We start from the raw sequence: 22,913 nt of genomic DNA on the forward strand, positions 1-22,913 counted from the left end.
CCCCTCTGTTTATGCCTACGCCAGCAGGCACCATAAAAGACGAAGAATCAGCGCATTCCATGCTTTTGATCTCAATGTTCGTTAAGCAAAGAACGGAAAACAAACACGCTTCCATTGCCACGATAAGCAGCAACGAGAGTTCCCGCCCCGGCTTGGAACAAGGCGATCCCCTTCCCACGGGTCCCCTCGAACTCTCAGATCACAATGGGTCCCGCTTGATCAATATATTCGCGACCATCTTTTGTTGTCTCTTTCTGCGTCGCATTACTTGCTCCTGAGAGCACGCTTCTCCCCGGAGCCTGCCTATTCCGGGCGTTCTACCGTATAGGAGAGGCGCACGACATCGCCCTGGACCCTCACGCACTGCGCCGACCTGTTTGTTTCTGCTTTCGAGACATCTGTGTACGGCTGCTCGGATTCCCACATGCGAGAATGCGAGAGAAAAAAAAATGCTTTCTTTCTTTTTTCTTCTTGTTTTCGTTCGCTGTTTCGGGTTTTGCTTGTTTACGATTCGATAACCCGATAACCAAACACTGCGCGTAGGTCCAGTGCGAATTCTGAGCACTTGTGTAAGCCGTGTGCATATATATTTTGAACAATCCGGTGCGGTACGGTTCAGCCGACTGTTTACACGATGGTTTGTTATTCACTTTGGTAATTGGACACCGCTTCCAAAAAAAAAAAGGACCCAAACAAACAGTTCGAAAGTTGGAATGGAAAATGCGTGTGAAGCGAACGCTCTCTTTATTGCAATTTTCGAGTCAACTCGGAGGAGGTCGCCGAAATGGGCGTTTGAACAACCGCGAGATACGACGTTTGTAGCGCTGCATAATACCATAACCGAACGCGAGGGCTACATTTAGGAAAAGTTGTGAAAAAAAAGGAAGTAACAGCAGGCAGCACAAATGACAGTGAGAGAGAGAGAAAGAGATGAGGGAAGGCAATTATAGGTAATGGGAGAGACATATAAAGGCAGAGAGGAGCAATATATAAGTTCTATTGCGACTTCCTTCGCGAGATTAGGCGTAGGCATAGTTTTGTAAATGCTTGTGCTTCGGCAATGTGTACACAAAAATAAAGGGACATGACTTCGCATGCCATCGCATCACAACTTTAACGGCGTCTTCAGACGCGGCGTTTACGGGGAAAGTGACCTCGTCGATAATGAGATCAAATACAGCTTATATTCATTCGTGACAGGGAAGAAGCCGCCGTGTGGAAGCTGCCATGGTGAGCAACTGGAGAGGGCGGCTGCCAGCATGTATGACAGAAATGGAAAGCAATCCCATTAAACGAACGGTTATGATTGTAACAGATATATACGCCGTGTACACGTATGTGCATACATACGTACGGTGCGGACCCCTGCTGCATGGAACACTCAAATGAGTGGCACTCACTTTGCTGGCATCCTAGCTTCAAGTGGCTGCGAAAGCAAAGTCAGTGCACTGCATAGGTGTGTCGAAAGGAGTGAGAGCTACGAACCACAAGTTACCTTCTGTAAATTTGGGCGATTGTACTCTGTTGCGAGAAAGAAAAATCTGGACATGATCTGCACTCAAGTGTTCCCTTTAACAGTGTGGTCCCTCTGTACATACGAGCACGGATATACGTACAGGTCTACATACACATATGTACTATAGAAAAAGAAAGAATGAAAACACCATGAGCGTCACGCTACCTGACTTGGCGCGGTGGAAATATGGCATTTCGCTTTACGCAGGAACATGTATATACGGACTACGATAAGTTACAGGATATCAAACGATCAGCAGCTGAATAGCACCATTTAAACCACAGCACTTGCAAATACCAGTAATTTGTGCCTCGCCACCAGATCCCCAAGGTGAGATATGCTTCCGCGCTTTTTGAGCCGTGGACTCATGGGGAAACGCCTACATCTCATACATTTGAATGTGATAAGCTAGCATGGTCACCTTTTACTTGCGACGGGAAGTTGCAAGTAAAACGGTATGCGCATCTTTGCATGCACCGATTTGTGAAGTTCCTTGCGCCTGGTATGTAGATCTGAAATGTGCGCTGTTTAAACACATTCGGTGGTGCTGCCTGCAAACAGTGGCCCTTCATTCCACGAGACCAACAGACTACGATTCTTGGCCACATGGGCCCTACCACCAAGGCCTGCTGAGGTATATCGTCAAAACCTGCCTGACCTTGTGGATATTGGACCTGTTGGCTAACTTAAAAAAAGTGCATTCAGCTGGCTGCGCAACTCCCATCTCGACGACCAACTCTAGGCTACCCAGCAGGCCTACGAAGCGGCGAAGAAGCAAGACCACGACGTCCCATCGTGGGAGGCCTAGGCTCAGCCGACTAAACTGCTGATTCTCAATAAAGTTCTCTTTCTCTCAGCTGGCTTTACTACAGCTAGTTTTACTTTAATGGTCGGATTAGTTCGTGTTAACTTGTCTGAAGCCTCTCTTGCGTCATTTGTCTCATACCGCAAAAAATAAGTAACACTAAACAAAAAGGCGAAAAATGACAAAAAAAAAAAGATGCGCATGGAAATCTAGGAAGCAACAGTGGCCATTCACTGAGACCATGCTAGATGGTGCCACAATACCCTGCCACGGCAAATACAGCGGTTTCACCAAAACGTGTAGTATATTAGCCTTGCTATTACAAATCCGCCCAGCTGCACCTGAAGCTGCGGCCGTGCGAGCAAGAGAACTTGCTCTCACAAGTATTTTCAGTTGCAGTTTCATGCGAAGAGTATTTAGTTATTTTTTCCCCGAAAACACAGTTATCAACGGAAACTTTGGCCTATGTCGTAGCCAGAGAGCGCTGGCCTTCTCTTGAAGTCTCGCTGCGGCTAAGCTCGGCTATACCGCTGGGATACGGTATGATAGCTTTACGCTGAACGCCCTGGCAAGATGATACAGTATGTGTTTAGGTGAAAGAGCGCTTTGCAATAGCAACGAATTTACAGCGCAGCCGTATACATCGGCAAACTTGGAACTACCGGCCATTTTCGTAGCCTCAGAGCTAGCTTTCCAGCAAGGCAGTTTGTCAAGCTCGTGGCGGTGGCGTGGCCAATTTGTATTTTAGTGCTTTATGCGCACGGTTCGCACGTTTTACGAGATGGAAAACGGGCTAGGCGTGGCTCCCGCGATGACACCGCGTTCAACCGACAGGTTTTAGCACGCGCAGCTTATATACTTCGTCTTCATTTGGTCGGTGACCGGTGTCGCCAACACTTGGCCGAATGTGCAAGGCGGCGAAGCTCACTCGCGAATAAGGAAGACGGGTTTTCTATTTTGCTTCGTTACTGCCACCGGTTCGGCGTGCCCCCTTCCGAGCCGCTGCATATATACGCTCTTTAGTGACAGCCTCAGACGTATCAGGGGTCCCTCAGGCCACCCGAGGGAAGCGGTGGTAGGACCGAGGGAGAGGATCAGAGGAGGAGGAGGCACACACAAACAACAAGAAGGGAGGAAGGGGAAAATGCATGCAAGGTGTCCTCCCCGCACCGACGCGAACCGTGTGCCGCGGGGAGTTTCCCCCCCCCCCGTGACTGGAGCACTCCACGCGAGGAACAAACTTCGCGCTCGGCAGCTCGTGGCTGCCACCGGGCGGCGCTAAATCTCTGGCCTCTCGAGGGATTCCTCCTTTTTCAAGGAATAGCGGCGAAGAGGCCTCGGTCCCAAAGTGAGGCTGGCTTTCTAAGCCATCGGTCCGCGTTCGCGAGGAAGTAGATGCATGGGACCGGAGTGAAGAAGAGCAAGGAAGGACGGAGAGGGACGAAGGCCCGCCGCGAAACGCTTATAAGGGTCCTTTTAGGGCGATCGCGTGCCGAGCGGATTCTTCCTTTTTTCTTTCGGTATACCGAGAGAAGCAGCTACTCGTTGTCAATAGAGGCAACAGCTTTTCGAGCGCGCCGAAAGATTCGAGTAAGTGCAGAGCTAAGAGGTTTCGAAGAAGGGGGAAAAAAAAGGGGAAAAAGAAGTAAGTAAATGAAACGATGCAACGCGAAAAGGCCACGAACGCTCACAATTTGCTCAGACTGCAGTTTTGGAGATGCTCAACTACACCACTCTGCAAGCTCAGTCGTTACCCGGATGCGTCCAGAAGGCGGACCGTTCATACGCACCACATCGTCGGTACATTAAGTGCGCACGGCCGGCATGCTCTGACGTCATCGTTTAGCCCGCACGCTACAATCAAATCCGGGCGACGTATCCAATTGGCCGTGTATACACAGAAGATATTGCCCGCAGTCAACATTTAGAGGAAGCGTTAAATGGAAAGTGATAAGCAGGCCTGGGCGACAGGAAAAGAAACATCGCCTAAAGTGGTTCCTATACAGCGTTCGCCGAACGAGTAACAGCGCAGTGGGTCTGCATTTCAGGCGTCTCACGCTATCAGGCTGCCAAGTTAGGCGAAGCAAGCGAAGCACATCTCGCCGCCAGGCGGCCTCATTTTCGCAGCTTTCCTTTTACGCAGTTCTTGCGCAGCTGCTTTTATCTCGGAACACTATTTCTTCGTCTAGGGCGCCGCGACCATATTTACCGGTTCTCGAAACCGCGCAGACGCAGTTGCCGGCCCAGAAATTATTGCCGCGCCGAGTCATTCGCTGCCCGGAGGAACGAGCGCTTGTCTGGAAGCCGCAGCTAAAAATGCCATCGCGAGCGAAACGTCCTTTTCTTGTTCCTTGTTCTACTTCGCGCATCGCGTTGAACTCGTCTCGACGCCGGGAGAAAACACCACTTGAGGAGAGAGAGAAAAAAAAAGTTGTTGTGAGAGATCCCACAACACGCGGGACGAGGCAAGCGAGCCCCCAGATTTCATTGCGTACACGACGACGACGCCGAGCCGCTGAGCAACAAGGCGAGATGGAAACGACGGGCCAAGAACAAAGCCACCACAACACACAAACACGGCGCCATGGCTTTGGGAGGGGACGACGTTCGTTCGCGGAGGGCGGCGCATCTTTCTGCTTCTCCGCGAGAAAGTTGCGAGCTGCTGCCAGTTCTGGCTATACGGCGCCATACATTCGCCGCCGCAGGCGCCGCGGCTATTCCACGCGACGCTTATAACCAGTGGCCGTCTCGTCCTCTCACAAGCCACCCTCTGCTTACACCCTGCTTACACCCCCACCCTTTCTTTCTCGCTGCCTGTCACGAATTATATCCTCTTCATTTCGTTCTCGTTCCAGTTGCTCGCTTCTCCACGCGTTACTTTATCGTTTGCTGCGCAGACGAAAAAAAAACGCGGTGACATTTCCTTTTGTTTCCTTCGTTTCGTGCCTTCTCTTCGCTTATGGTAATCGCCCGAAACGTGCGTGATTGACGTTCTTTCTGCGATGCTTCCGGGTCACTCTGCCAAATTGAAGAAGAATAAGAAGTAAAAAAAAGAAAGCGCGAGGGATGGAGATGCGCGCGGACGTGTCGACGTGCGATTAAACGGCCCTTACTTCCTTAGCGACCCCGTCTTGTCTTCCGAAGGCTGTCTAAGAATGCGCTAGAATTAAGTCTGCTGGTGACTCGAATAGGGGGAAACTGCCGGGATCTCCACGCTGAAGTGGACTTCCGATAAAGCCTCGCACGGCAATAAGCAGCGAAGGACAAGTACGCAGGAAGGGGAATTTGCACTTCGCGAAGTTCGTTTTATCCGGTCTTACGCCTCGCGATGAACGCGGTATTTGAAGCGGGATCAGCGGGGAAGCTGCTCACCCACTTCTCTCGCATGAAGATACTCTTTTGGAAGCGTTCAGAGAGAGTGAGAGGTTTGTTGGCAAGCACCGCCATTTGAACTTACGCCGTACGACCGAGAGGCGTATTTAAAGGAAAGGACTGAATCCTCGAGCGGCGCTTTAAGCACTGGCTGTGCTTGACGCTTAGCTCGCAGCTTTCGCATTTTGAGAAACAGAGGAAGTTCAAACGTTTTACGCGGTTTGTCTGCGTTTAAACTAACGATTTTCTCCCAGCCCTGTTTATCGTATGAAGGCGCCAAGACAAGAAGAATACATATTTCTTCAGTGGTCACGTGGTCCAGAAACTTCTTTCAGTTTTTATGTATAATATATGATTATACCTTTGTGTTCACATTATGGAGCTTATTACTGTTCCACCGTTATCGATACCGCCTAGCGTCAACGGCGCATATGCGGGGTTTACTGCGCATGCGCGGTAGAACAGTGTCGGTAATGGCAGCGGTAACAGCAGAAACGCAATGCTCTATGCTAAAATAACCTATTAGAAAGCTTTAATTCTCTATACACGTATACCGGAGACATAGATGTCGGTGAGAATGCTGCTAATGACAACTTTTGACGTCTAGTCAAACAACACTTTAGAAATGTACTTACATTATATGGGCGTTATCGTCGTAGAAAAAAATAACACAATAAAAACTGCATGATGCTGCCGACGATTTGCAGCAACAGTTAAGTAGTGGATGGTAGGTCACTGCAATAATATCGCTTTCCCTACCACAGCTTTTCTTTATTTTTATAGGTGCCCTGTAACCCGATATTTCGTGGTAGGTAATACGTGCACTGGAAATCTAGAAACTCAATATGATCAAGTAAGCGTCGTAATGCACTGCTGAGCACGAGGTCGCGGGATCGAATCCCGGCCGCGGCGGCCGCATTTCGATGGAGGCGAAATGCAAAAACGCCCGTGTGCTTGCGTTGTAGTGCACGTTAAAGAACTCCAGGTGGTCAAAATTAATTCGGAGCCCTCCACAACGGCGTGCCTCATAATCAGAACTGGTTTTGGCACGTAAAAAGCCAGAAAAAAAGAAGTAATGCATGTAGATAAGCTCGGCTCAAGTAAGGAAAACAAACAAATTAAGAACCATGCAGCGATATTGATAAAGCTTTGCCGACGTACTGCGCGCGCTTTCTGCAGTCAGTCAGCGTAAATTAGACTGCATAGGATATAAATTAAATAAAGCAGAGTCTCTGGTGTAGCTATCCAGTTTATCTCTTGCCAGTGGCGTAGCCAGAAATTTTGTTCGGGGGGGGGGGGGGGGCTCAGGTTGCAGCGCGGCCTCCTCCTTATAGAATTTGTCGAGGGATCAAATGCATGAATAATAACTGCATTGCCAATTTCATTGTATATTAGATGCTGCAAACGAATTATTGAACGCTATGCACTGTCCATTAAAATATGTATGTTTTCATAACAGAATATATTCGTATGCCCCAAAAATTGTGGCAGAAATAACTGATATCAATGCTTCCGTGTTTTTTTGTCTAATTAATAAGTAAAGAAAACATCTCATGAACTTTAGAACTATTGACCCTGTTCGCGGAGCAGTTTGTTTTAGAGAAACGAGATGGCGCTCACGGCGGCGCGCCATACCTCTCCTCAGCGACCGCGCACGAATACGAAACCATTACCGATTCTACCTTGCTTCTGTGCGATCAGCTGTAGGAAATGCAACTGAGTTTTCGCTAACACACTGTGCTCCAATTATGCTAGATTGAATAATGTGGATTGAAGACGCGTGCAGTAGTTGGCTGCAAAAATAGTGACTGTTATGTTAAGGAATAGAATGAATCTGTGTGGCGAAGTTCGCGGACCGCTGCTGCAACTGTCCGAACGTGTTACCGGCACTTCGTGATGTACGGCTTTCCTCGAGGATACAGAAATTTGCTCATCCACCAGCCTTGTATCGCTAAACTTTAAAGAAAGGGCTTCATCCCCAGAACGTCGGCAACAGTGAGTACCACTCGTTAAACAATGACAAAGGGAGTAGCGCCGCTTCCTGTCATAGTAAGTTTCGCGCACGTTATCTATACACATCTGTCCAAATGGCAGGAAAACTTACGCCCACTCTATCGCCGACGTATCAAGAATAAGTGAATGGACGCACACTTGAATATATGCGCACTGTATACACACAATAAATGACGGACTACACCTATGGCGCACCAATGGTCGAAGCTGAATGTTTCGTGACGGTCCACAAGAGTAAGCAAGTTACTAGCTGTAATATATATTTCTACAAGGTATTACAATGTACAAAATAGCTACGTTTCAAGCCTTGTGCGCAGCAAGAACAAATCTATCGGATTCGGAACTGAGCACACCCGCGAGCGATTAGGCAGAAAATAATCAGATAGTGGCCGCACCGAGGAACTTCACTGAGTCAGAAACTGACAAGCCACTGCTTCAAAATATTTGCCGAATAAAGAACAAAGAGCAAAACACACTAATCCTGACTGAATTCATAATCGCAAAGCTTGGAATGCATATTTAGCCCCGCTTTTAGAAGAAGCACCATATAAACTGCCTGCGCCGTTTGGACATAGCTCAATCAGCTCCGAAAGAGCTTTTGCATGTTCTCTCAAGCTGTGATCAAAGCTTTGTGTCGTCCACCTAGTCACCGTCTACGATATCTCCGAAAACAGAGGTTTTCTAAGCCGCGCCGGCGTCATACACTTCCATTGTAAACAAGGAGGCAACGGAGGCAGTTGAGGCAAGCAATGGACGCGTCACCATGTGATCAAATATGGCAGCGCCCACGGGATCGCCGCGAAAAGGGTCAATATCAGTTCGAAACCAGCCAAGCAGTGCATGCAGCTTATATGAAAAACGTAAAGGCCATGAAATGAATAAGTTGAGGACAAATATTTTGATGAATCTTTGTCATTCAAGAACCTTGTTTACATTTTTCTACATATGCAACGGCCAGGAAGAAACCTCAATGACGCTATCCCTCGTTGCAATCGATTGCGCAGGAGCAGCTGTAATTCGTCGTGTATTGTAATTACACCGAGATAATACTCGCAGCAGTGAGTACAAATAAAAAGTGGGAGTTCTGCAAAGTATATATTAGAAATGCGAAGATAGAATGGAATATACAAATGCGAAGATACAACTCGCTAAAGGGCAAAAAAAGAGTCGCTGGAAACAAAGTTCACTGCTTGTATACACAAAACCTCGCAGAAAGATATTTAAAAATACGTATGAGTCTCCAATAAATCTACGTATTTAAGCAAACGTCAGTGTATATAATGCGTCAAATACGACAAATAAACATGTTGCTCAGTCACAGATAGTAAACTTTGAGCACAAAAAGACAGATGATCCTGGCAAAAACATAACTATGATCGCAGAAATCGTGATATGTACTTGGGCCATGCAGCGGTCGCGACAGTGCCATGTGGGTAGAATAATAGAGGAATAATGCATAAATCAGTACGAAAATGTGTAATTTAACTGCGTGCACAACGCCAACAATTATTCTGCACCCAAAATTAAAGGAGGGTATTCCTTCGTTTCAAAAAAGAAATAAAAGCAGGTAGCTGAAAAGGAAAGAAAAGGACAAACGAAGGCCACAGATGATGCGGTAAGTTGAACTACCCAATATCCGAGTGTTTTTGGCGAACGCCGCGTGGGCCGGGCTTTCAATGAGCAAGGTCGGTCAAAATTGGTTATTGGTATCCTCGTAATTTTTGTATTCGCGTGATAATTGTGATCATGATGCTAACTGCTAGAATAAACGGCGAAAATTTCTGCGGTTTTAAAAGTTAATTAAGAACTTATGGACCTGAAGGAACAGTGCTTTTTACTTGCATTGATTTTTGCTGCTTCGCTATCTAAAGGACAAACTTCTCTCGGCGGGAAAGTTGAGCTAAACGGTCACGTTGATGCCGACGTCTCTGTGGGTGTATAGAAGCGCCAGCCTAACCATGCGTTCCACAGACATTGTAGAGCGCAAGTAGTTTTTTAGTAAACTCTTGTTAAAAAATATTCTCTCTGCGCTGGCAGTGGTCACTGGAAGGGTGACTAGAAGCTGCAGCAGTATTTACACATTTACATAGAACCTGCTGTCGCAGTGAGAGATGGGCATCTATTCCGGTGCTAAAACCTAAAACACTCCCTTGATGTCGTTGGCATACTTGTTTAGGTACCTTGCAGGAACAGTAGGCTGTTCGATTCCAGCGATGTCCGTCGTTTCGTCAGGAAGTATGGAGAAGCAGCCTGCTTTTGAATCTAAGCTTTCTTTGATAATGTCACCACAAATTTCTATAATTTGGTTTTGTGCGTCTGGGCTTAAATACGAGGCAATACTGGGGCAACTTTCCAAATGGTTCTTCAGATATGTATCTCCACAATCAGCTCGCATGCGAAGAAGCACTCTGAAATGCCTGTATTTTCAGCAGGGGCATTGCTTAAATCCATAGGGCCCCTGTCCCTGTGGCCACGGAGAGCCAGACCTTGTCGCCCGCAAAAAAAAAAAAAAAATCCTCAATAATAGGCCGTTCACTTTCTTCTGTTTTCTCATATTTTACTTTGCCTGCCCTGGTCCAGCTGATCAATCACATTGGGCACGCTTCCTGAAAATGTTTGGAGAAAATTATCAGCTGCTAGCTGACAGTCACGGTGATATTTAGTATTTTCGTGTGTGTGGGAGATTGCGAGCGCGCGCTTCCATTTATGGAACGGCTTGGACACGAGCGTTCCAGTGCGCGCATGTTGGCCCAAGTTTATAAGAACATTAACCCCATAAAGTTCTAGAATTGAAAATCTTTTAAAGCATGCCTTTGGAAATGTCAGCGCACCTTTCGCGTCAAAAGTTTATGAGAACTTTATACCCATAAAGTTTCGTAATTGAAATCCATGCGCTCCGTATATTCCGCGGCCGCTGCGAGATGCCGCAACGCGCGCGCTCGCTATCGAAAAGCCGTTGAAAGTTTGTGCTCGGATGGGACTCCAGGTGCAAGGGCGTTGTCACGAAATCCAGCCCGAGTTCGCAATGTTCGTGCCGAAATGTCTTTTCGAGCGTGAAAAGGACATTGTAGACAAAATCCAGAATGATTGCCGGCGTCGGTGGTAGTTTTGGTCGGCGGTGCATGCCAGCACGAAAAAATTTCGGGGGGGGGGGGGGGGGCTGAAGCCCCATCAGCCCCCCCCCCCCCCGCCCCCCCTGGCTACGCGCCTGTCTCTTGCCTATATTGCGCTCTTCGCTCGTTTGGAATACCATATAACAGGTTGGACGAGTTCTTAAACAATGAGTGCAGGAAGAGTTCAGTGCAGAAGAAAACTGGGTGGAAAAGGTATTTAAAAAAAAGTGTGGAGTAAAACTTGCGTCAGCAGACCGTCAATACGCTTCAACGAAATGGAGTTAATTTACGCTCTGCTTTTTTTTTTGGCTAGAATGCTGCTAGTGCTCGGTTTAAGTTGACGTCGGCGCGTACATTTTGTTTCTTAATTGCGGACACACATTGCCCATGTGTCAAATAAACTCAGTTGGAAACAGCTCTTGTGTCCCTTTGTCGTCTTGCCTTTCGCTTTTCTACGCCGAAGCTTTCTTGCTATCGTACTTACACTAAGTTTATTATCAAGATAACGTAAGGGGACAAAGGGTGCTTTACGTAGTCAGATGCCTGTCACTTCTGATAGTGATGTTTGTTAAAACGGGGCGCCTTAGAAAGAAGAGGTAAGCAGGTACCACCTGGTTCCCACAGAAAGATTTGTTGTCATGTGGTGCGTCACCAAACGAAAGGTCGCTGCTGAACGGACCGTTGTAATACTTCATCCGAATCAGAAAAAAGAGTGTAAGTGAAAAATTTAGCCGAGTGTCGAACTGTGTTTCACTTTCGAACTGCACGATTAAGTCAAGGAAGGCAAAAAAGAGTCACATTTTCGTCGAAAAATGCGAGTTCGCTTACACTTCAAACGTTCTGATCAACTGGCGAATTTGTGCGTGGCTTTTTTTTGTTTTTTTCTATAAAAATGTATGTCCTTTCGCAGCAAGCGAAGACCTACTTTGTCCGTGGGTTGATGTCAACGTAGAATTAAAAAATTGTAAAAGAAAAAGTGATGAAACTGGCACTTACCGCCCTGTGGGTCCTGACGACCGGAAGGAATGCCAAAATCTAGAAGAAAAGACGTCGCAAAGAGCAGCAATCAGAAAAAAAAGCAAAAAAGAAGTTGTAGGTATTTTATAAAAATAAGCGAACGACAGCTCAACAATTGACCATTCGCTGCGAAATTCAGGTTGATGATAATGGGTATAGGCATGCATTCCCAGCGTCAAATGAACGCGGCCTACGCCAACTCACTTCCTGCATCAACCATTATCATGCTCAATATGAACGCGAACACGGCAGTGCGTGCCAGATTGTCTCTGACCTAAGCCCCGTCAAGGCCGATACGCGGCTGTCGCTGTCGAAAACAAAGTGGAAAAAGACCTGCTGTTAAATCCACTGGTGGCACACCACCACGCCGTCTCTTTACAGTGCGGGTAGTATCCATTGGCCAGCTGACAGGACTAACCGACGCCTTCAAGATAGCGCAAGGCCAGTGCACTTCGATCCGTGACGTCATGCTACCTTGCCCGACTGCCATAGAATCTAACGGGGACACTCTCGAGTAAGCCGCAGTGATTTTGACGTCACCGCTTTCGGCACACCGGGTTTGCCAATGGGAAATTTGGTGCAAGTAGCATGACATCACGAAGTAGAGTGCACAGGCCTGCTATCTCGGAGGCGTTTGGTCAACCCGGTCTCATTTCCGGTTACGCTCTCATTCACCGCGTCATCGGCAGTGGTCATTGTCACAGCAGCGATATCTTTATCGCCACACTCGAAGGCATTTCCGGTCTTTCTAGTATGTAAAGGCGTCATCGCAGCCAGCGGCGGAGGAGATGCTTGTATTCTGGAAATGTAGGTGGTGCGGAAGTGCGTCCGATTAACGTAGCAGCCCCTGCCTCTCCACATTGTTTCCGACGGTGGCCACCGCGTATCACTCAAAGTTGGGTTTGAGGCTAGCTGATGCATTCTCCTGTGTTCCCTTTCATATTGCTCACTGTAGTACAGTAGTCGTACTGTCCTACTATGCCCGCCGCGTAAGGTTGACTATGTGAACTTTAGTATGTGCCCGAATCTTTAATATCTACTGCGCATTCTTTGAAGGCTGCTTACCTCGGATAGTCCATTGCTTTTTCTTACATACTTTTTGTTCAAAACACGTTCTTTATAGACAATGTCTTTCATGGTGAGTTACGTTCACTTTTTCGTATCGCGTCTGTTTCTAGCCTCTTTCATGAGCCGATCCCGGATATAGAGCAATATAAAAAATTTGTCGACCCTTCCACTCTGTACAGATGGTTAACCAGCGAAGCTGAAACGTGGGGCACCGGTGTTTATCACTGGGTTAATAACGACGGCCCATTAAAGTATTTCTCAATTATGAGGTTATACACACGCTCGGCTGCGAAGGAGAGAACGACGTCACTGACGGTATGCCCTCAGTCCGCCGTTGTTGCTTGCGTTCGATGTCTCGAGTTTGCTCGGTGGCGTGGTTAGCAGCATTCGCCCGCCATTGAAGCTTGCGATTCTTCGAAATTAAATTGCTTCAAAATTAAATATGTCCGTTACGTAAGACAATAAATTGCTCATACCCCGTTAAGCAATGGCTCATACCCCTGCAAACGCGGCCTCCCCATTACGACGGCAGAAGAGAAGTGAAATTCCACGCTGGAATGATGAGCGGCAACGCAGCCAGCTGTGGAAGAAGACGACGACGCTCGAGCCAATGCTGATGACGATAGTTTTTTGTGGGCAGGCGATTTCGCCTAGCCAGATAAAGTTTCTCTTTAAAATGTGCGCCGATTCCGAAGATGGATCTGGTACCGGTTCTCCTGGTGGGATCGAGACCGGTGGTACCACCGTGCGGTAGCGTTGCTACCGGTGGTAGTACCAGTGGTATCAGTACTGGTGGTCAGGAGAGCGTTCTCGCAATCTTCTCTCGTGACAGATAGCGTTTTGACACGCTGTCTTTGAGGGGCTTGCCCCCCTGGTCGAAGACGCAGACGGTGTCGGTTGATGTGCCCCTGTTGGCCTCAGAATAAATTCTATTTTCATACACCATATTCTCAACGCCAACTCGCTCAACAAGACATTGCCTTTCATTGACGTCAACAAGAAGTGAATAGCCTTCCAACTTTTTTCTTCGTTCCCACCATTTCGTGGCTTCTCTACAACCGCATATCTCTCTTGCTCTCTTTTCTTTCGGCGCCCTTACCATAATTTTCTATGCATCATATCTGTAGTTCAACAAAGAGGTTACCTGCAGCAGTGCGTTGTGCTATGCTGAACACGAGGGCGTGGGTCGGTTCCCGGCCATGGTGGCCACATAACAATCAACGTTAATAAATAAACATTGATTCCCATGGAGGCGCAATGCAAATGTATTCGTGTGCCGTGTTTTGGGTTTAAAGATCACCGTATGGTCAAAATTAAACCGATGCCCTCCTCTACGGCGTCCCACATAGTCCAGGGCACAGCTTCTGCACGTTCAACCCCGCACTTTATTTTATTGAAAGGTTAGCAACTGAAGGGCCCGCTTTAGCTGCAACAGCATGCCTTCCTCTCCCTCAGAAACTACCCAATAAAAACAAGGTGCCAAGTACGCTCAACGACCATATTTGTAGCAACGGCTACTTCGATACGCGTGCAGGAACACTTCGCAACCCCGCGCGTGTACAGTGCAAAAAAAAAAAAAAACCACACTCACTGGTGACAAACTGGTAGATGGCCCGGAATCCCTTGACGCTGGGCGGCCTGCTGCCGAAGCTCTGGAAGATGACAGTCATGCGGTGCTCATTGGACATGATCTGGTTGGGCAGCTGCGAGCCGCAGAAGTTGTCCAGCCGCTCGCGCTGTCCCTTGATGGTGATGAAGCCGATCACGGAGTCCACGTTCTCGCACCTGTGGTAGAGAAGACGAGCATTGAAGGTCAGGACATCCTCAACATTAGAAGGCAGAACGGCCACCACTCACAACTTGTTTGCAGCTAAGAAACATAGACTGTTTGTGCGGACACTTGCAGGCCGATGGCAGCTTTTTGAACAGGACTTAAACGACAACCCTACGTCGGATGAGAACGGTATACTACTTCAAAAACTCTATTCGCCTTCATTCCTCATCAGAACGGCCAACAGCGTCGCATGCCACTCTTGTGGATGTGACGCAGATTCGGCAACCTCGGAAGTCTCAACGATATTTTCTGTGTGGTATCCTCAGCCGATAAGATGACAGACCATTCTAGGAAGTAAGGATCCTAGGACCTTGACCCAAGAACATTTATGCACAAGACCACCAAAGCGCGCGCTTCTGGAAGACAACTGGAGTATACGAGCGCTTGTGACTACACGTGAGTGAACATTCATCCGTAGGATGTGCGCACACTGACTCTCCTTCTTCATTATTTCACTTTTAATTTCCCTTCCTCACGAGCAGGGTATCCGACCGGGCGCGACAATTTGGCGGCGGTATACGTTGACTACTGTGGTGGAGAAGATGAACGCCAAGCGTCTTTAAATTTTGCACAGAAGACTCGATGCTTGTACGTCATGATGACGTCATCAATTTCAATGCATTTTTTTTTTCATATTTGCACCACCTTGGCGCCGAAAAATTTCCAGCAACTTGCCAGATCGAGTCTATTGCACCACTAGAATGAACTAGATGATAGTAGAGTGCTGAAATCTATGACATTACTGTGAGTCGGAGCATTAACTTCACGGCGGCGGCGAAGCCCGTATTTCCTCTTTGAATCTTTTCTGGGTTACTGAGCCTCTTCTCACGGTAAGAGTGACATTTTTGCTAGTCCGGCACGGTGTTATACCAATACAGCCTAACTTAGCATTCTTATTTAGCGTCTCTTTACTACCGGTGTCGCACAGGCAATTTCCATCGTGATGGAGCCTCATCGGGATCACATTCCTCCATCGCGATTGGCTCATTTAGGCAAGAATCGGAAGAGAACCAATCTCGACCGGGAAACGCGATCCCGATAGGGCTTGATCGCGATCGAAAATGCCCCTCGTGACCGGGGTATAACTACAACGGAGAAAAAAATCCAGAACAGACACGAAGACCAGGATGTCACGAGACAAAACAAAGATACGTAGACACAGCGTTTGATTGTGCCTGTTTCATCGTGTAATAAATGCTCGTATTGAACAGTTTTTTTCACTTGAAGTACACCATTTTACCCAGAGTTTCATCCTAAAGTTCTAAACGCACCCATATCGAACCCTTATAACGTGGCTTCATCACCCAATGTTGACGAAGGGAACACATGAAGGCCTCTTTGACAAACCAAGCCATTTAATTATTATGCGCCATCATGCATTGACAGAACGTGCAATGAGCCAAGCAAATGTATCTTCCCGTGACGTACAAACAAGACACATGTTTACAGGAAGATCCAAACGAAATGATCAACAGTGTTTGAATGAGGGACGTTTCAAGCTGGTGGAACCATCACTCTAACAATGGAGCTTGTCGTCGCCCTGACGAAGACCTAACCTAACCTAACCTAACCTAACCTAACCTAACCTAACCTAACCTAACCTAACCTTGTGAAAACGTTGGTTCCACGGCGAGGAAAACACCGCTACGCCGTACAACGCCTCTCTCTCCAGACAACCTTAAACCGACTGGACTCTAGACTGTTCTCGGAGTCAAAGGTACTCAGACCATGGCCACATCCGTTACTGCCCCCCCCCCCCCCCCCCAAAAAAAAAAAAAAAAAGAAAAAGGATTCGTGCACTACTAGTACACTACTTGAAGTGCACCAGTTCATCATACGTGCACTCAGTACTCCCTCTCTCCCTCTTGTCTTCTTTCTATTCCCCTTTTCCCTTACCCCCAGTGTAGGGTAGCAAACCGGACGATCGTCTGGTTGACCTCCCTGCCTGTCCTCTCCTTGCTTTCTCTCTCTCTTGGCTCCAGCCTATAAGACATCTCTTGTTTTACCACTGTTTATCACTTACGGCGATGTGCACGATATACACATTGATAAAAATGTAATTTTAAATGAACACTAAAGAGAAAAATATTATTACAGTGGTGCTACAACCCTTCTACAATTGCAAAAAAGCTACTCTTGCCATGGGAAGAGACACAGTAAGTCAGAAAAGACGCGAACGAGGTAAGGCGGCGCCTTGAAGTTCCCGCACCAACTCGCAGTGACGTCATGAATCCAGGGGCGTGTGCTCGGGCCTATAGTTAACGTTTCACCCTTGAGGATGGACTACATCGTGAAAGAAGGTCTATGCATGCCGAATAGTGTTCTGAAATGGCCACAGACTGAGCTTGGAAAGTTTCAAAAATCTTTTGCGGAGTCACAACGGCCAAAATACGAGAAAATACTTCGAAATCCATGACGTCACACACAACATACCAGCGCGCGATTTTCAAAAATGGAACTGTTACCTTCACTTTATCTCCTAATAATCTACCTATTGCCGTAATATTAACGAATATACAGTTTTGAAGGTATGTGTACCTCATCAGTATGAGCTGATTTAGTGTTTCTCTTCATTGTTCCTCTAAACGGAAGTAAGATTCGAGTACAAAGGCGTAAAATAGGAGTTTAGGCAATTCCTTCAATGACGGCACTAAAAAATCAATTTTCGCAGATGGCTCTGTATTGCTCGCTAAATTAGTCTGTGAGAGTTGATTTCTGATGCGTACACGCAAGGCAAAGTTTGCAGATGTCTGTGTACCAGTCGGAATCCCTGATTAGCACTTATCGTCGAAAGGAGCGAAGGAATGTTTGAGATGGGGATAGTACGCTTTCCGCGAGTGCTTGTTCTGTAGTTCGTTTAGATTACCCAGTGGTAAGTGATGCTGTAGACCGCGTTGCCTAACATACTTACGAAACGGATCTTTACGAAGCTTCTCTTACGCAAGAGCATTTCCTCACTGGCAGGCGTTTCGGGGTGCGTCCCTCATGATAGCGATCGGCGTGATCGAGCGCCAAGTTTTGTCAATATGTGCCAACGAATTTTTTTGTATTTATTTCACTTTTGTAACGTCTCTTATGCATTTTTTTTGCGGATAATGCCACGGTGGACTTTTCTTCAGCGGCTCAAGCGGGGGGGGGGGGGGGGGGGGGTAGGAGAGTGTAAGGGTGAGGATATCTCGCTGAAAAGGTCAAAGTGGACACCTAAGTGAACGGATCTAGGTGGACAGAGAAAGAGAAGCAAAGATTATCGTAGTCATCATTATCATCATGATTTGTAATACCTTTAGAGAGAGAGGAAAGGCCGGGAGTTTGCTACCCTACACCGGGGGGGGGGGGGAGGGTCGAGGAGTGAGAAGAGAGACAAAGTCACGCATACAGGATTACATAAGTCACGCGCACTAGACAAGGTAGGTGCAGTCTGCCACCTCAAGTCTGCCACCTCAAGTCTGCCACCTCAAGTCTGCCACCTCCGGGTACCGGCCCTGGCGGTGTATTACAGAAGGGGTCTTTAATTTTTACATATGAATTGTCGACGTAGAATGTTGACATTCAATGGTCAGGTAAGCGGTTGTTGCATAGTATGATACATTTAAATAAACAAGCTCTGACACAGGGAATAAAAATAACGCAAGAGCAGAAGATACAAATCTACCTTCGAAATGCTACCGTCGAGCGCATGATGGACTCTCTTCTGCGCGGATTAAAATGGACCACATGCCTCTGCTACCTTGATGACGTCATTGTTTTTTGACCGACGTTTGAGAGCCACCTCCACAGACTCTCAGCTATCTTTGATGTTTTTCGACGAGCTGGCCTACAACTCAATTCTGCAAAATGCCATTTCGGCCACCGCCAAATACGAGTACTTGGTCATTTGGTTGACGCTGCTGGCGTCCAGCCTGATCCTGACAAACTTCGTGCCATTGGTGAGTTTCCACGTCCGCGTTCTTCTACCGATGTCCAAAGTTTCCTAGGGCTTCGTTCCTATTTTCGGCGATTTATACAGAACTTTGTCGAAATCGCTCGTCATCTCACAGACCTCCTCAAAAGGGACACCACTTTTTCTTGGGGACCCGACCAGGCTGCAGCATTTTCAACGTTTATCAGTCGCCTTATCAATCCACCCGTGTTGGGTCATGTTGATCCGCAAGAAGCCTCCATTGTCTCCCGCTGGGCACCTTCAGCCTATAGATATCCCCAGTGAGCCATTTTCCCTCGTCGGCCTGGACCTCCTTGGCCTATTTCCAACTTCATCCTCGGCCAACAAGTGGGTGGCGGCCCTTGCGATGGACTATACCACGCGTTATGCCATAACGCGGGCCCTCCCTACGAGCTGCGCAACTGATGTGGCTGATTTTATCCTCCATGAAGTGACCCTACATCATGGTACCCCACGTCAGCTACTCACTGATAGAAGCCGCTGTTTTCTTTCTACGGTTGTCGACGACCTTCTTCGCTCTTGCTCAACGTCCCACAAGTTGACGACGACTTACCACCCACATACAAACGGACTTACCGAGCGTCTCAACCGTACACTCACGGACATGCTCTCTATGTACGTGGCTGATGATCACCGGGATTGGGACTGTACCTTACCCTTCGTGAGGTTTGCATACAATTCGTCGCGTCACGATATTACTGGTTATTATCCGTTCTATTTACTATTTGGCCGTGACCCACTCCTGCCTCTTGAAAAACAAAACGATATAGAGGGAAACATTTACTTGTTCAGCGTTTTTAGACACTTAGAGAACAAGTCTCTCGTAAGGAGCACATCCTCTTTTCCGCTGCTGACATCGACAAGCAAGGCAGCGGTAGATCTAAGACAAGCAAGAGATAATTGTGTGTGTGTGTGTGTGTGTCCAAAAGCTTGTGGCATCCAGAATGATGCCGACTACTCCTTCTAGGTTAGCAAACAATAAATATCAAAGTTACGTATATATATTGTAACGATGTTGACGAACACAGGTTAAGAAAAAACAACAATATTTAATAAGGGCGAACCTGTGCCCACGACTAAAAGTCACTGCGGTCGTGAAGAATGCCCGGCAGTCGCGTTCTAAAACTGGCGTTCCACCGTCTTCTTCTTTCTCCTCGAGTCCTGCCTCGTGCGCGTGGCGCATGCGAGCCCGGTCCAATCGGGTGCTCGTGCCACGAAGAACGCTGCTTGTTGCTGCTGAACAACACCACGGCACGGCGTGCACAGTGTCCAATACGATGGGCGCGCTACTTGAATGTGGCCAAGTTGTCGCGGCATTATCCCCCTCCTTAACGCATCGGCCCGATGCGTGAGAGAAAGTAGTGGTTCCTGTGAGCTCTCACTTTTTTTTTTCATCATCTCTCGTAGTAGGGTTTCATGCGGACGATATGTACAACTTCCGTGGGGTTGCGCCGTCTTGAGCTCTCGTGTCCAGCGGATTTCACTTCGTAAGTGACGTCGCTTATACGACGAAGTATTTCGTAAGGGCCGAAGTAACGACAGAGAAGCTTTTCCGACAGTCCACGGCGTCGCACTGGGGTCCATATCCACACCTTGTCACCGGGCTGATAATGCGCATCACTACGTCGCTGGTTGTACCGGCAGGAGTCTATGCGTTGTTGGCGGCGTATTCGGTACCTTGCCATCTGTCGTGCCTCCTCGGCTCTTTGCAAGAAATCATCTAGGTCAGATGAGTTATTGTTTTCTTCGTCTAACGGCAACATAGCATCTAGAGTTGTGGTTACTGCTCGGCCGAAAACAAGTTCAAATGGGGCAACTCGTGTTGTTTCTTGAGCGGCCGTATTATATGCGAAGGTGATGTACGGCAAAATTTCGTCCCACAGCCTATGTTCCACATCGACATACATCGAAAGCATGTCAGCCAGTGTTCTGTTGAGACGTTCAGTTAAACCGTTTGTCTGAGGGTGGTACGCCGTAGTTCTCCTGTGATCAGTATGTGTCATTTGCAACAAGCATTTCATTAGGTCCGCAGTAAAGGCTGTTCCACGATCGGTAATAACAACTGTGGGAGCGCCATGCCTGAGCACGATATTGTTAACAAAGAATTTTGCAACTTCGACAGCCGTTGCACTGTACAGGGAATCAGTTTCTGCGTAACGAGTCAGATAGTCCGTGGCCACAACTATCCACTTTTTGCCTAAAGATGATGTTGGGAAGGGTCCAAGCAGGTCCATACCGACTTGTTGGAATGGGGCTTTTGGTGGCTCTATTGGCTGGAGGAGGCCTGCTGGTTTTACGGACGGAGCCTTTGCGCCTTTGACACTCGCGGCAAGTCTTGACATAGTGCTGCACGGATGCTAATAACTTAGGCCAGTAGTACTTCAGACGAATCCTGGCGAATGTACGGCTCACGCCCATGTGTCCAGATGAGGGTTCATCGTGACATGCACGCAAAATTTCTTCTCGCATAGCTGTGGGTACGACAAGTAAAAACTTTGTCTCGCTGTTCTCGAAGTTTCTCTTGTAGAGGACACTTCCTCGCAGACAGAACGAGGATAGTCCTCTAGAGAAAATACGCGGGAGTTGAACGTCGAGTCCCTCCAGGCGCTGTATAAGTGGTAGCAATTCCGGGTCATCTCGTTGTTGCTGAGCGATTTGTGACGCGTGAACAATGCCAAGGAACGGGAAATCATCTTCTTCTGACACCGTTGTCTCGACTGGTGCGCGTGACAAGCAGTCGGCATCGCTGTGTTTCCTCCCAGATCGGTATACGACAGTAATATCGTACTCTTGCAGCCTAAGGCTCCATCTTGCTAGTCGTCCGGATGGATCCTTGAGATTCGCCAGCCAGCAAAGCGAATGGTGATCACTGACTGCTCTGAATGGTCTACCATAGAGGTAGGGTCGAAATTTACATATTGCCCAAATGACTGCTAGACACTCTTTCTCGGTTGCCGAGTAGTTTGCCTCTGCTTTCGAGAGCTTACGGCTGGCATAAGCAATTACTTTCTCTTGGCCGTTCTTCCACTGCACTAGTATGGCACCGAGGCCGACGTTACTCGCATCGGTGTGAACTTCAGTGTCGGCTGTCTCATCAAAATGGGCAAGGATTGGAGAAGCTTGCAGGCGTTTCCTTAGCTCGTCAAAGGCGTCTTGCTGTTCGCTTTTCCACATGAAATGTACATCTTCTCTTGTTAGTATTGTAAGGGGCTCCGCAATCTTTGAGAAGTTTTCCACAAATCTTCTGTAGTAGGCGCATAAACCCAAAAAACGTCGCACTGACTTTTTGTCTGTGGGTGTCGGGAACCTCGCAACGGCTGCTGTCTTTTCCGGATCTGGCCGAACGCCTTCAGCACTGATGACGTGTCCGAGAAACCGAAGTTCATTGAAGCCGAATTGACATTTTTCCGGCTTAATTGTCAAGTCTGCGGCGCGAATAGCTTCTAATACTAGTCGCAGTCGCTCTAGATGTTGGTCAAATGTTGCGGAAAATACAACCACATCATCCAAATACACTAAGCACGACTGCCATTTCAATCCAGCGAGCACAGTGTCCATCATTCGCTGGAACGTTGCAGGCGCCGAACAGAGGCCGAATGGGAGCGCTTTAAATTCGTAGAGGCCGTCAGGGGTTACGAATGCTGTCTTTTCACGGTCCCGCTCATCCACCTCTATTTGCCAATAACCACTCTTGAGATCCAGGGAGGAAAAAAACTTTGCACATCTGAGCCGATCTAAAGTATCGTCGATGCGCGGCAGGGGGTATACATCCCGCTTAGTTACGCTGTTCAATTTACGGTAGTCAACGCAGAATCGAAGTGTGTTATCTTTTTTCTTAACGAGCACTACGGGAGACGCCCATGGACTGCTGGAAGGCTGAATAACGTCATCTGAAAGCATCTCCTCTACTTGCTTCTTGATGATCTCTCTTTCTTTGGGTGAAACTCGATACGGGTGCTGGCATACTGGCCTTGTGGCGTCCTCTGTTATGATTCTGTGCTTTGCAACAGACGTGCGCCGTACCTTCGATGAAGTAGAGAAGCAGTCAGAAAAATCCTTTATCAGGTCATGTATCTGTTTCCTTTCGGCTTCTGGGAGTCTTGGGTTGACGGTAATTGATCTGTCGACACTGCAGGTTCCTGGCAGAGCAGTTGACGTTGTCGTTAGGCTGCATAATTCAGTCGCTACACAGAACTCGTGGAAAAAGGCAATAGCTGTTCCTTGTGCGATGTGTT

The 22,913-nt window shown here is 47.7% G+C and overlaps 1 protein-coding gene across 3 annotated transcripts in view; it reads right to left on the minus strand.

Moving 5' to 3' along the window:
- The window catches only part of LOC119460887 (suppressor of lurcher protein 1), a 485,454-nt gene that overhangs the window by 59,112 nt on the left and 403,429 nt on the right, over positions 1-22,913 (minus strand). Inside the window, exons 11-12 of one of the 3 annotated variants that reach the window (XM_037722002.2) lie at positions 14,496-14,689; positions 11,816-11,854 (exon numbers count right to left, since the gene is read on the minus strand). The exons of 1 other annotated variant lie outside the window; for it this stretch is intronic. In XM_037722002.2, coding sequence (XP_037577930.1) covers positions 11,816-11,854; positions 14,496-14,689 — 233 coding nt within the window. The remainder of the gene's footprint in view (positions 1-11,815; positions 11,855-14,495; positions 14,690-22,913) is intronic. One more of the 3 variants, XM_049655115.1, reaches the window with a different exon arrangement.

Source organism: Dermacentor silvarum, chromosome 8, assembly GCF_013339745.2.
Source record: "Dermacentor silvarum isolate Dsil-2018 chromosome 8, BIME_Dsil_1.4, whole genome shotgun sequence".
In the NCBI taxonomy this organism is placed as follows: Eukaryota; Metazoa; Arthropoda; class Arachnida; order Ixodida; family Ixodidae; genus Dermacentor; species Dermacentor silvarum.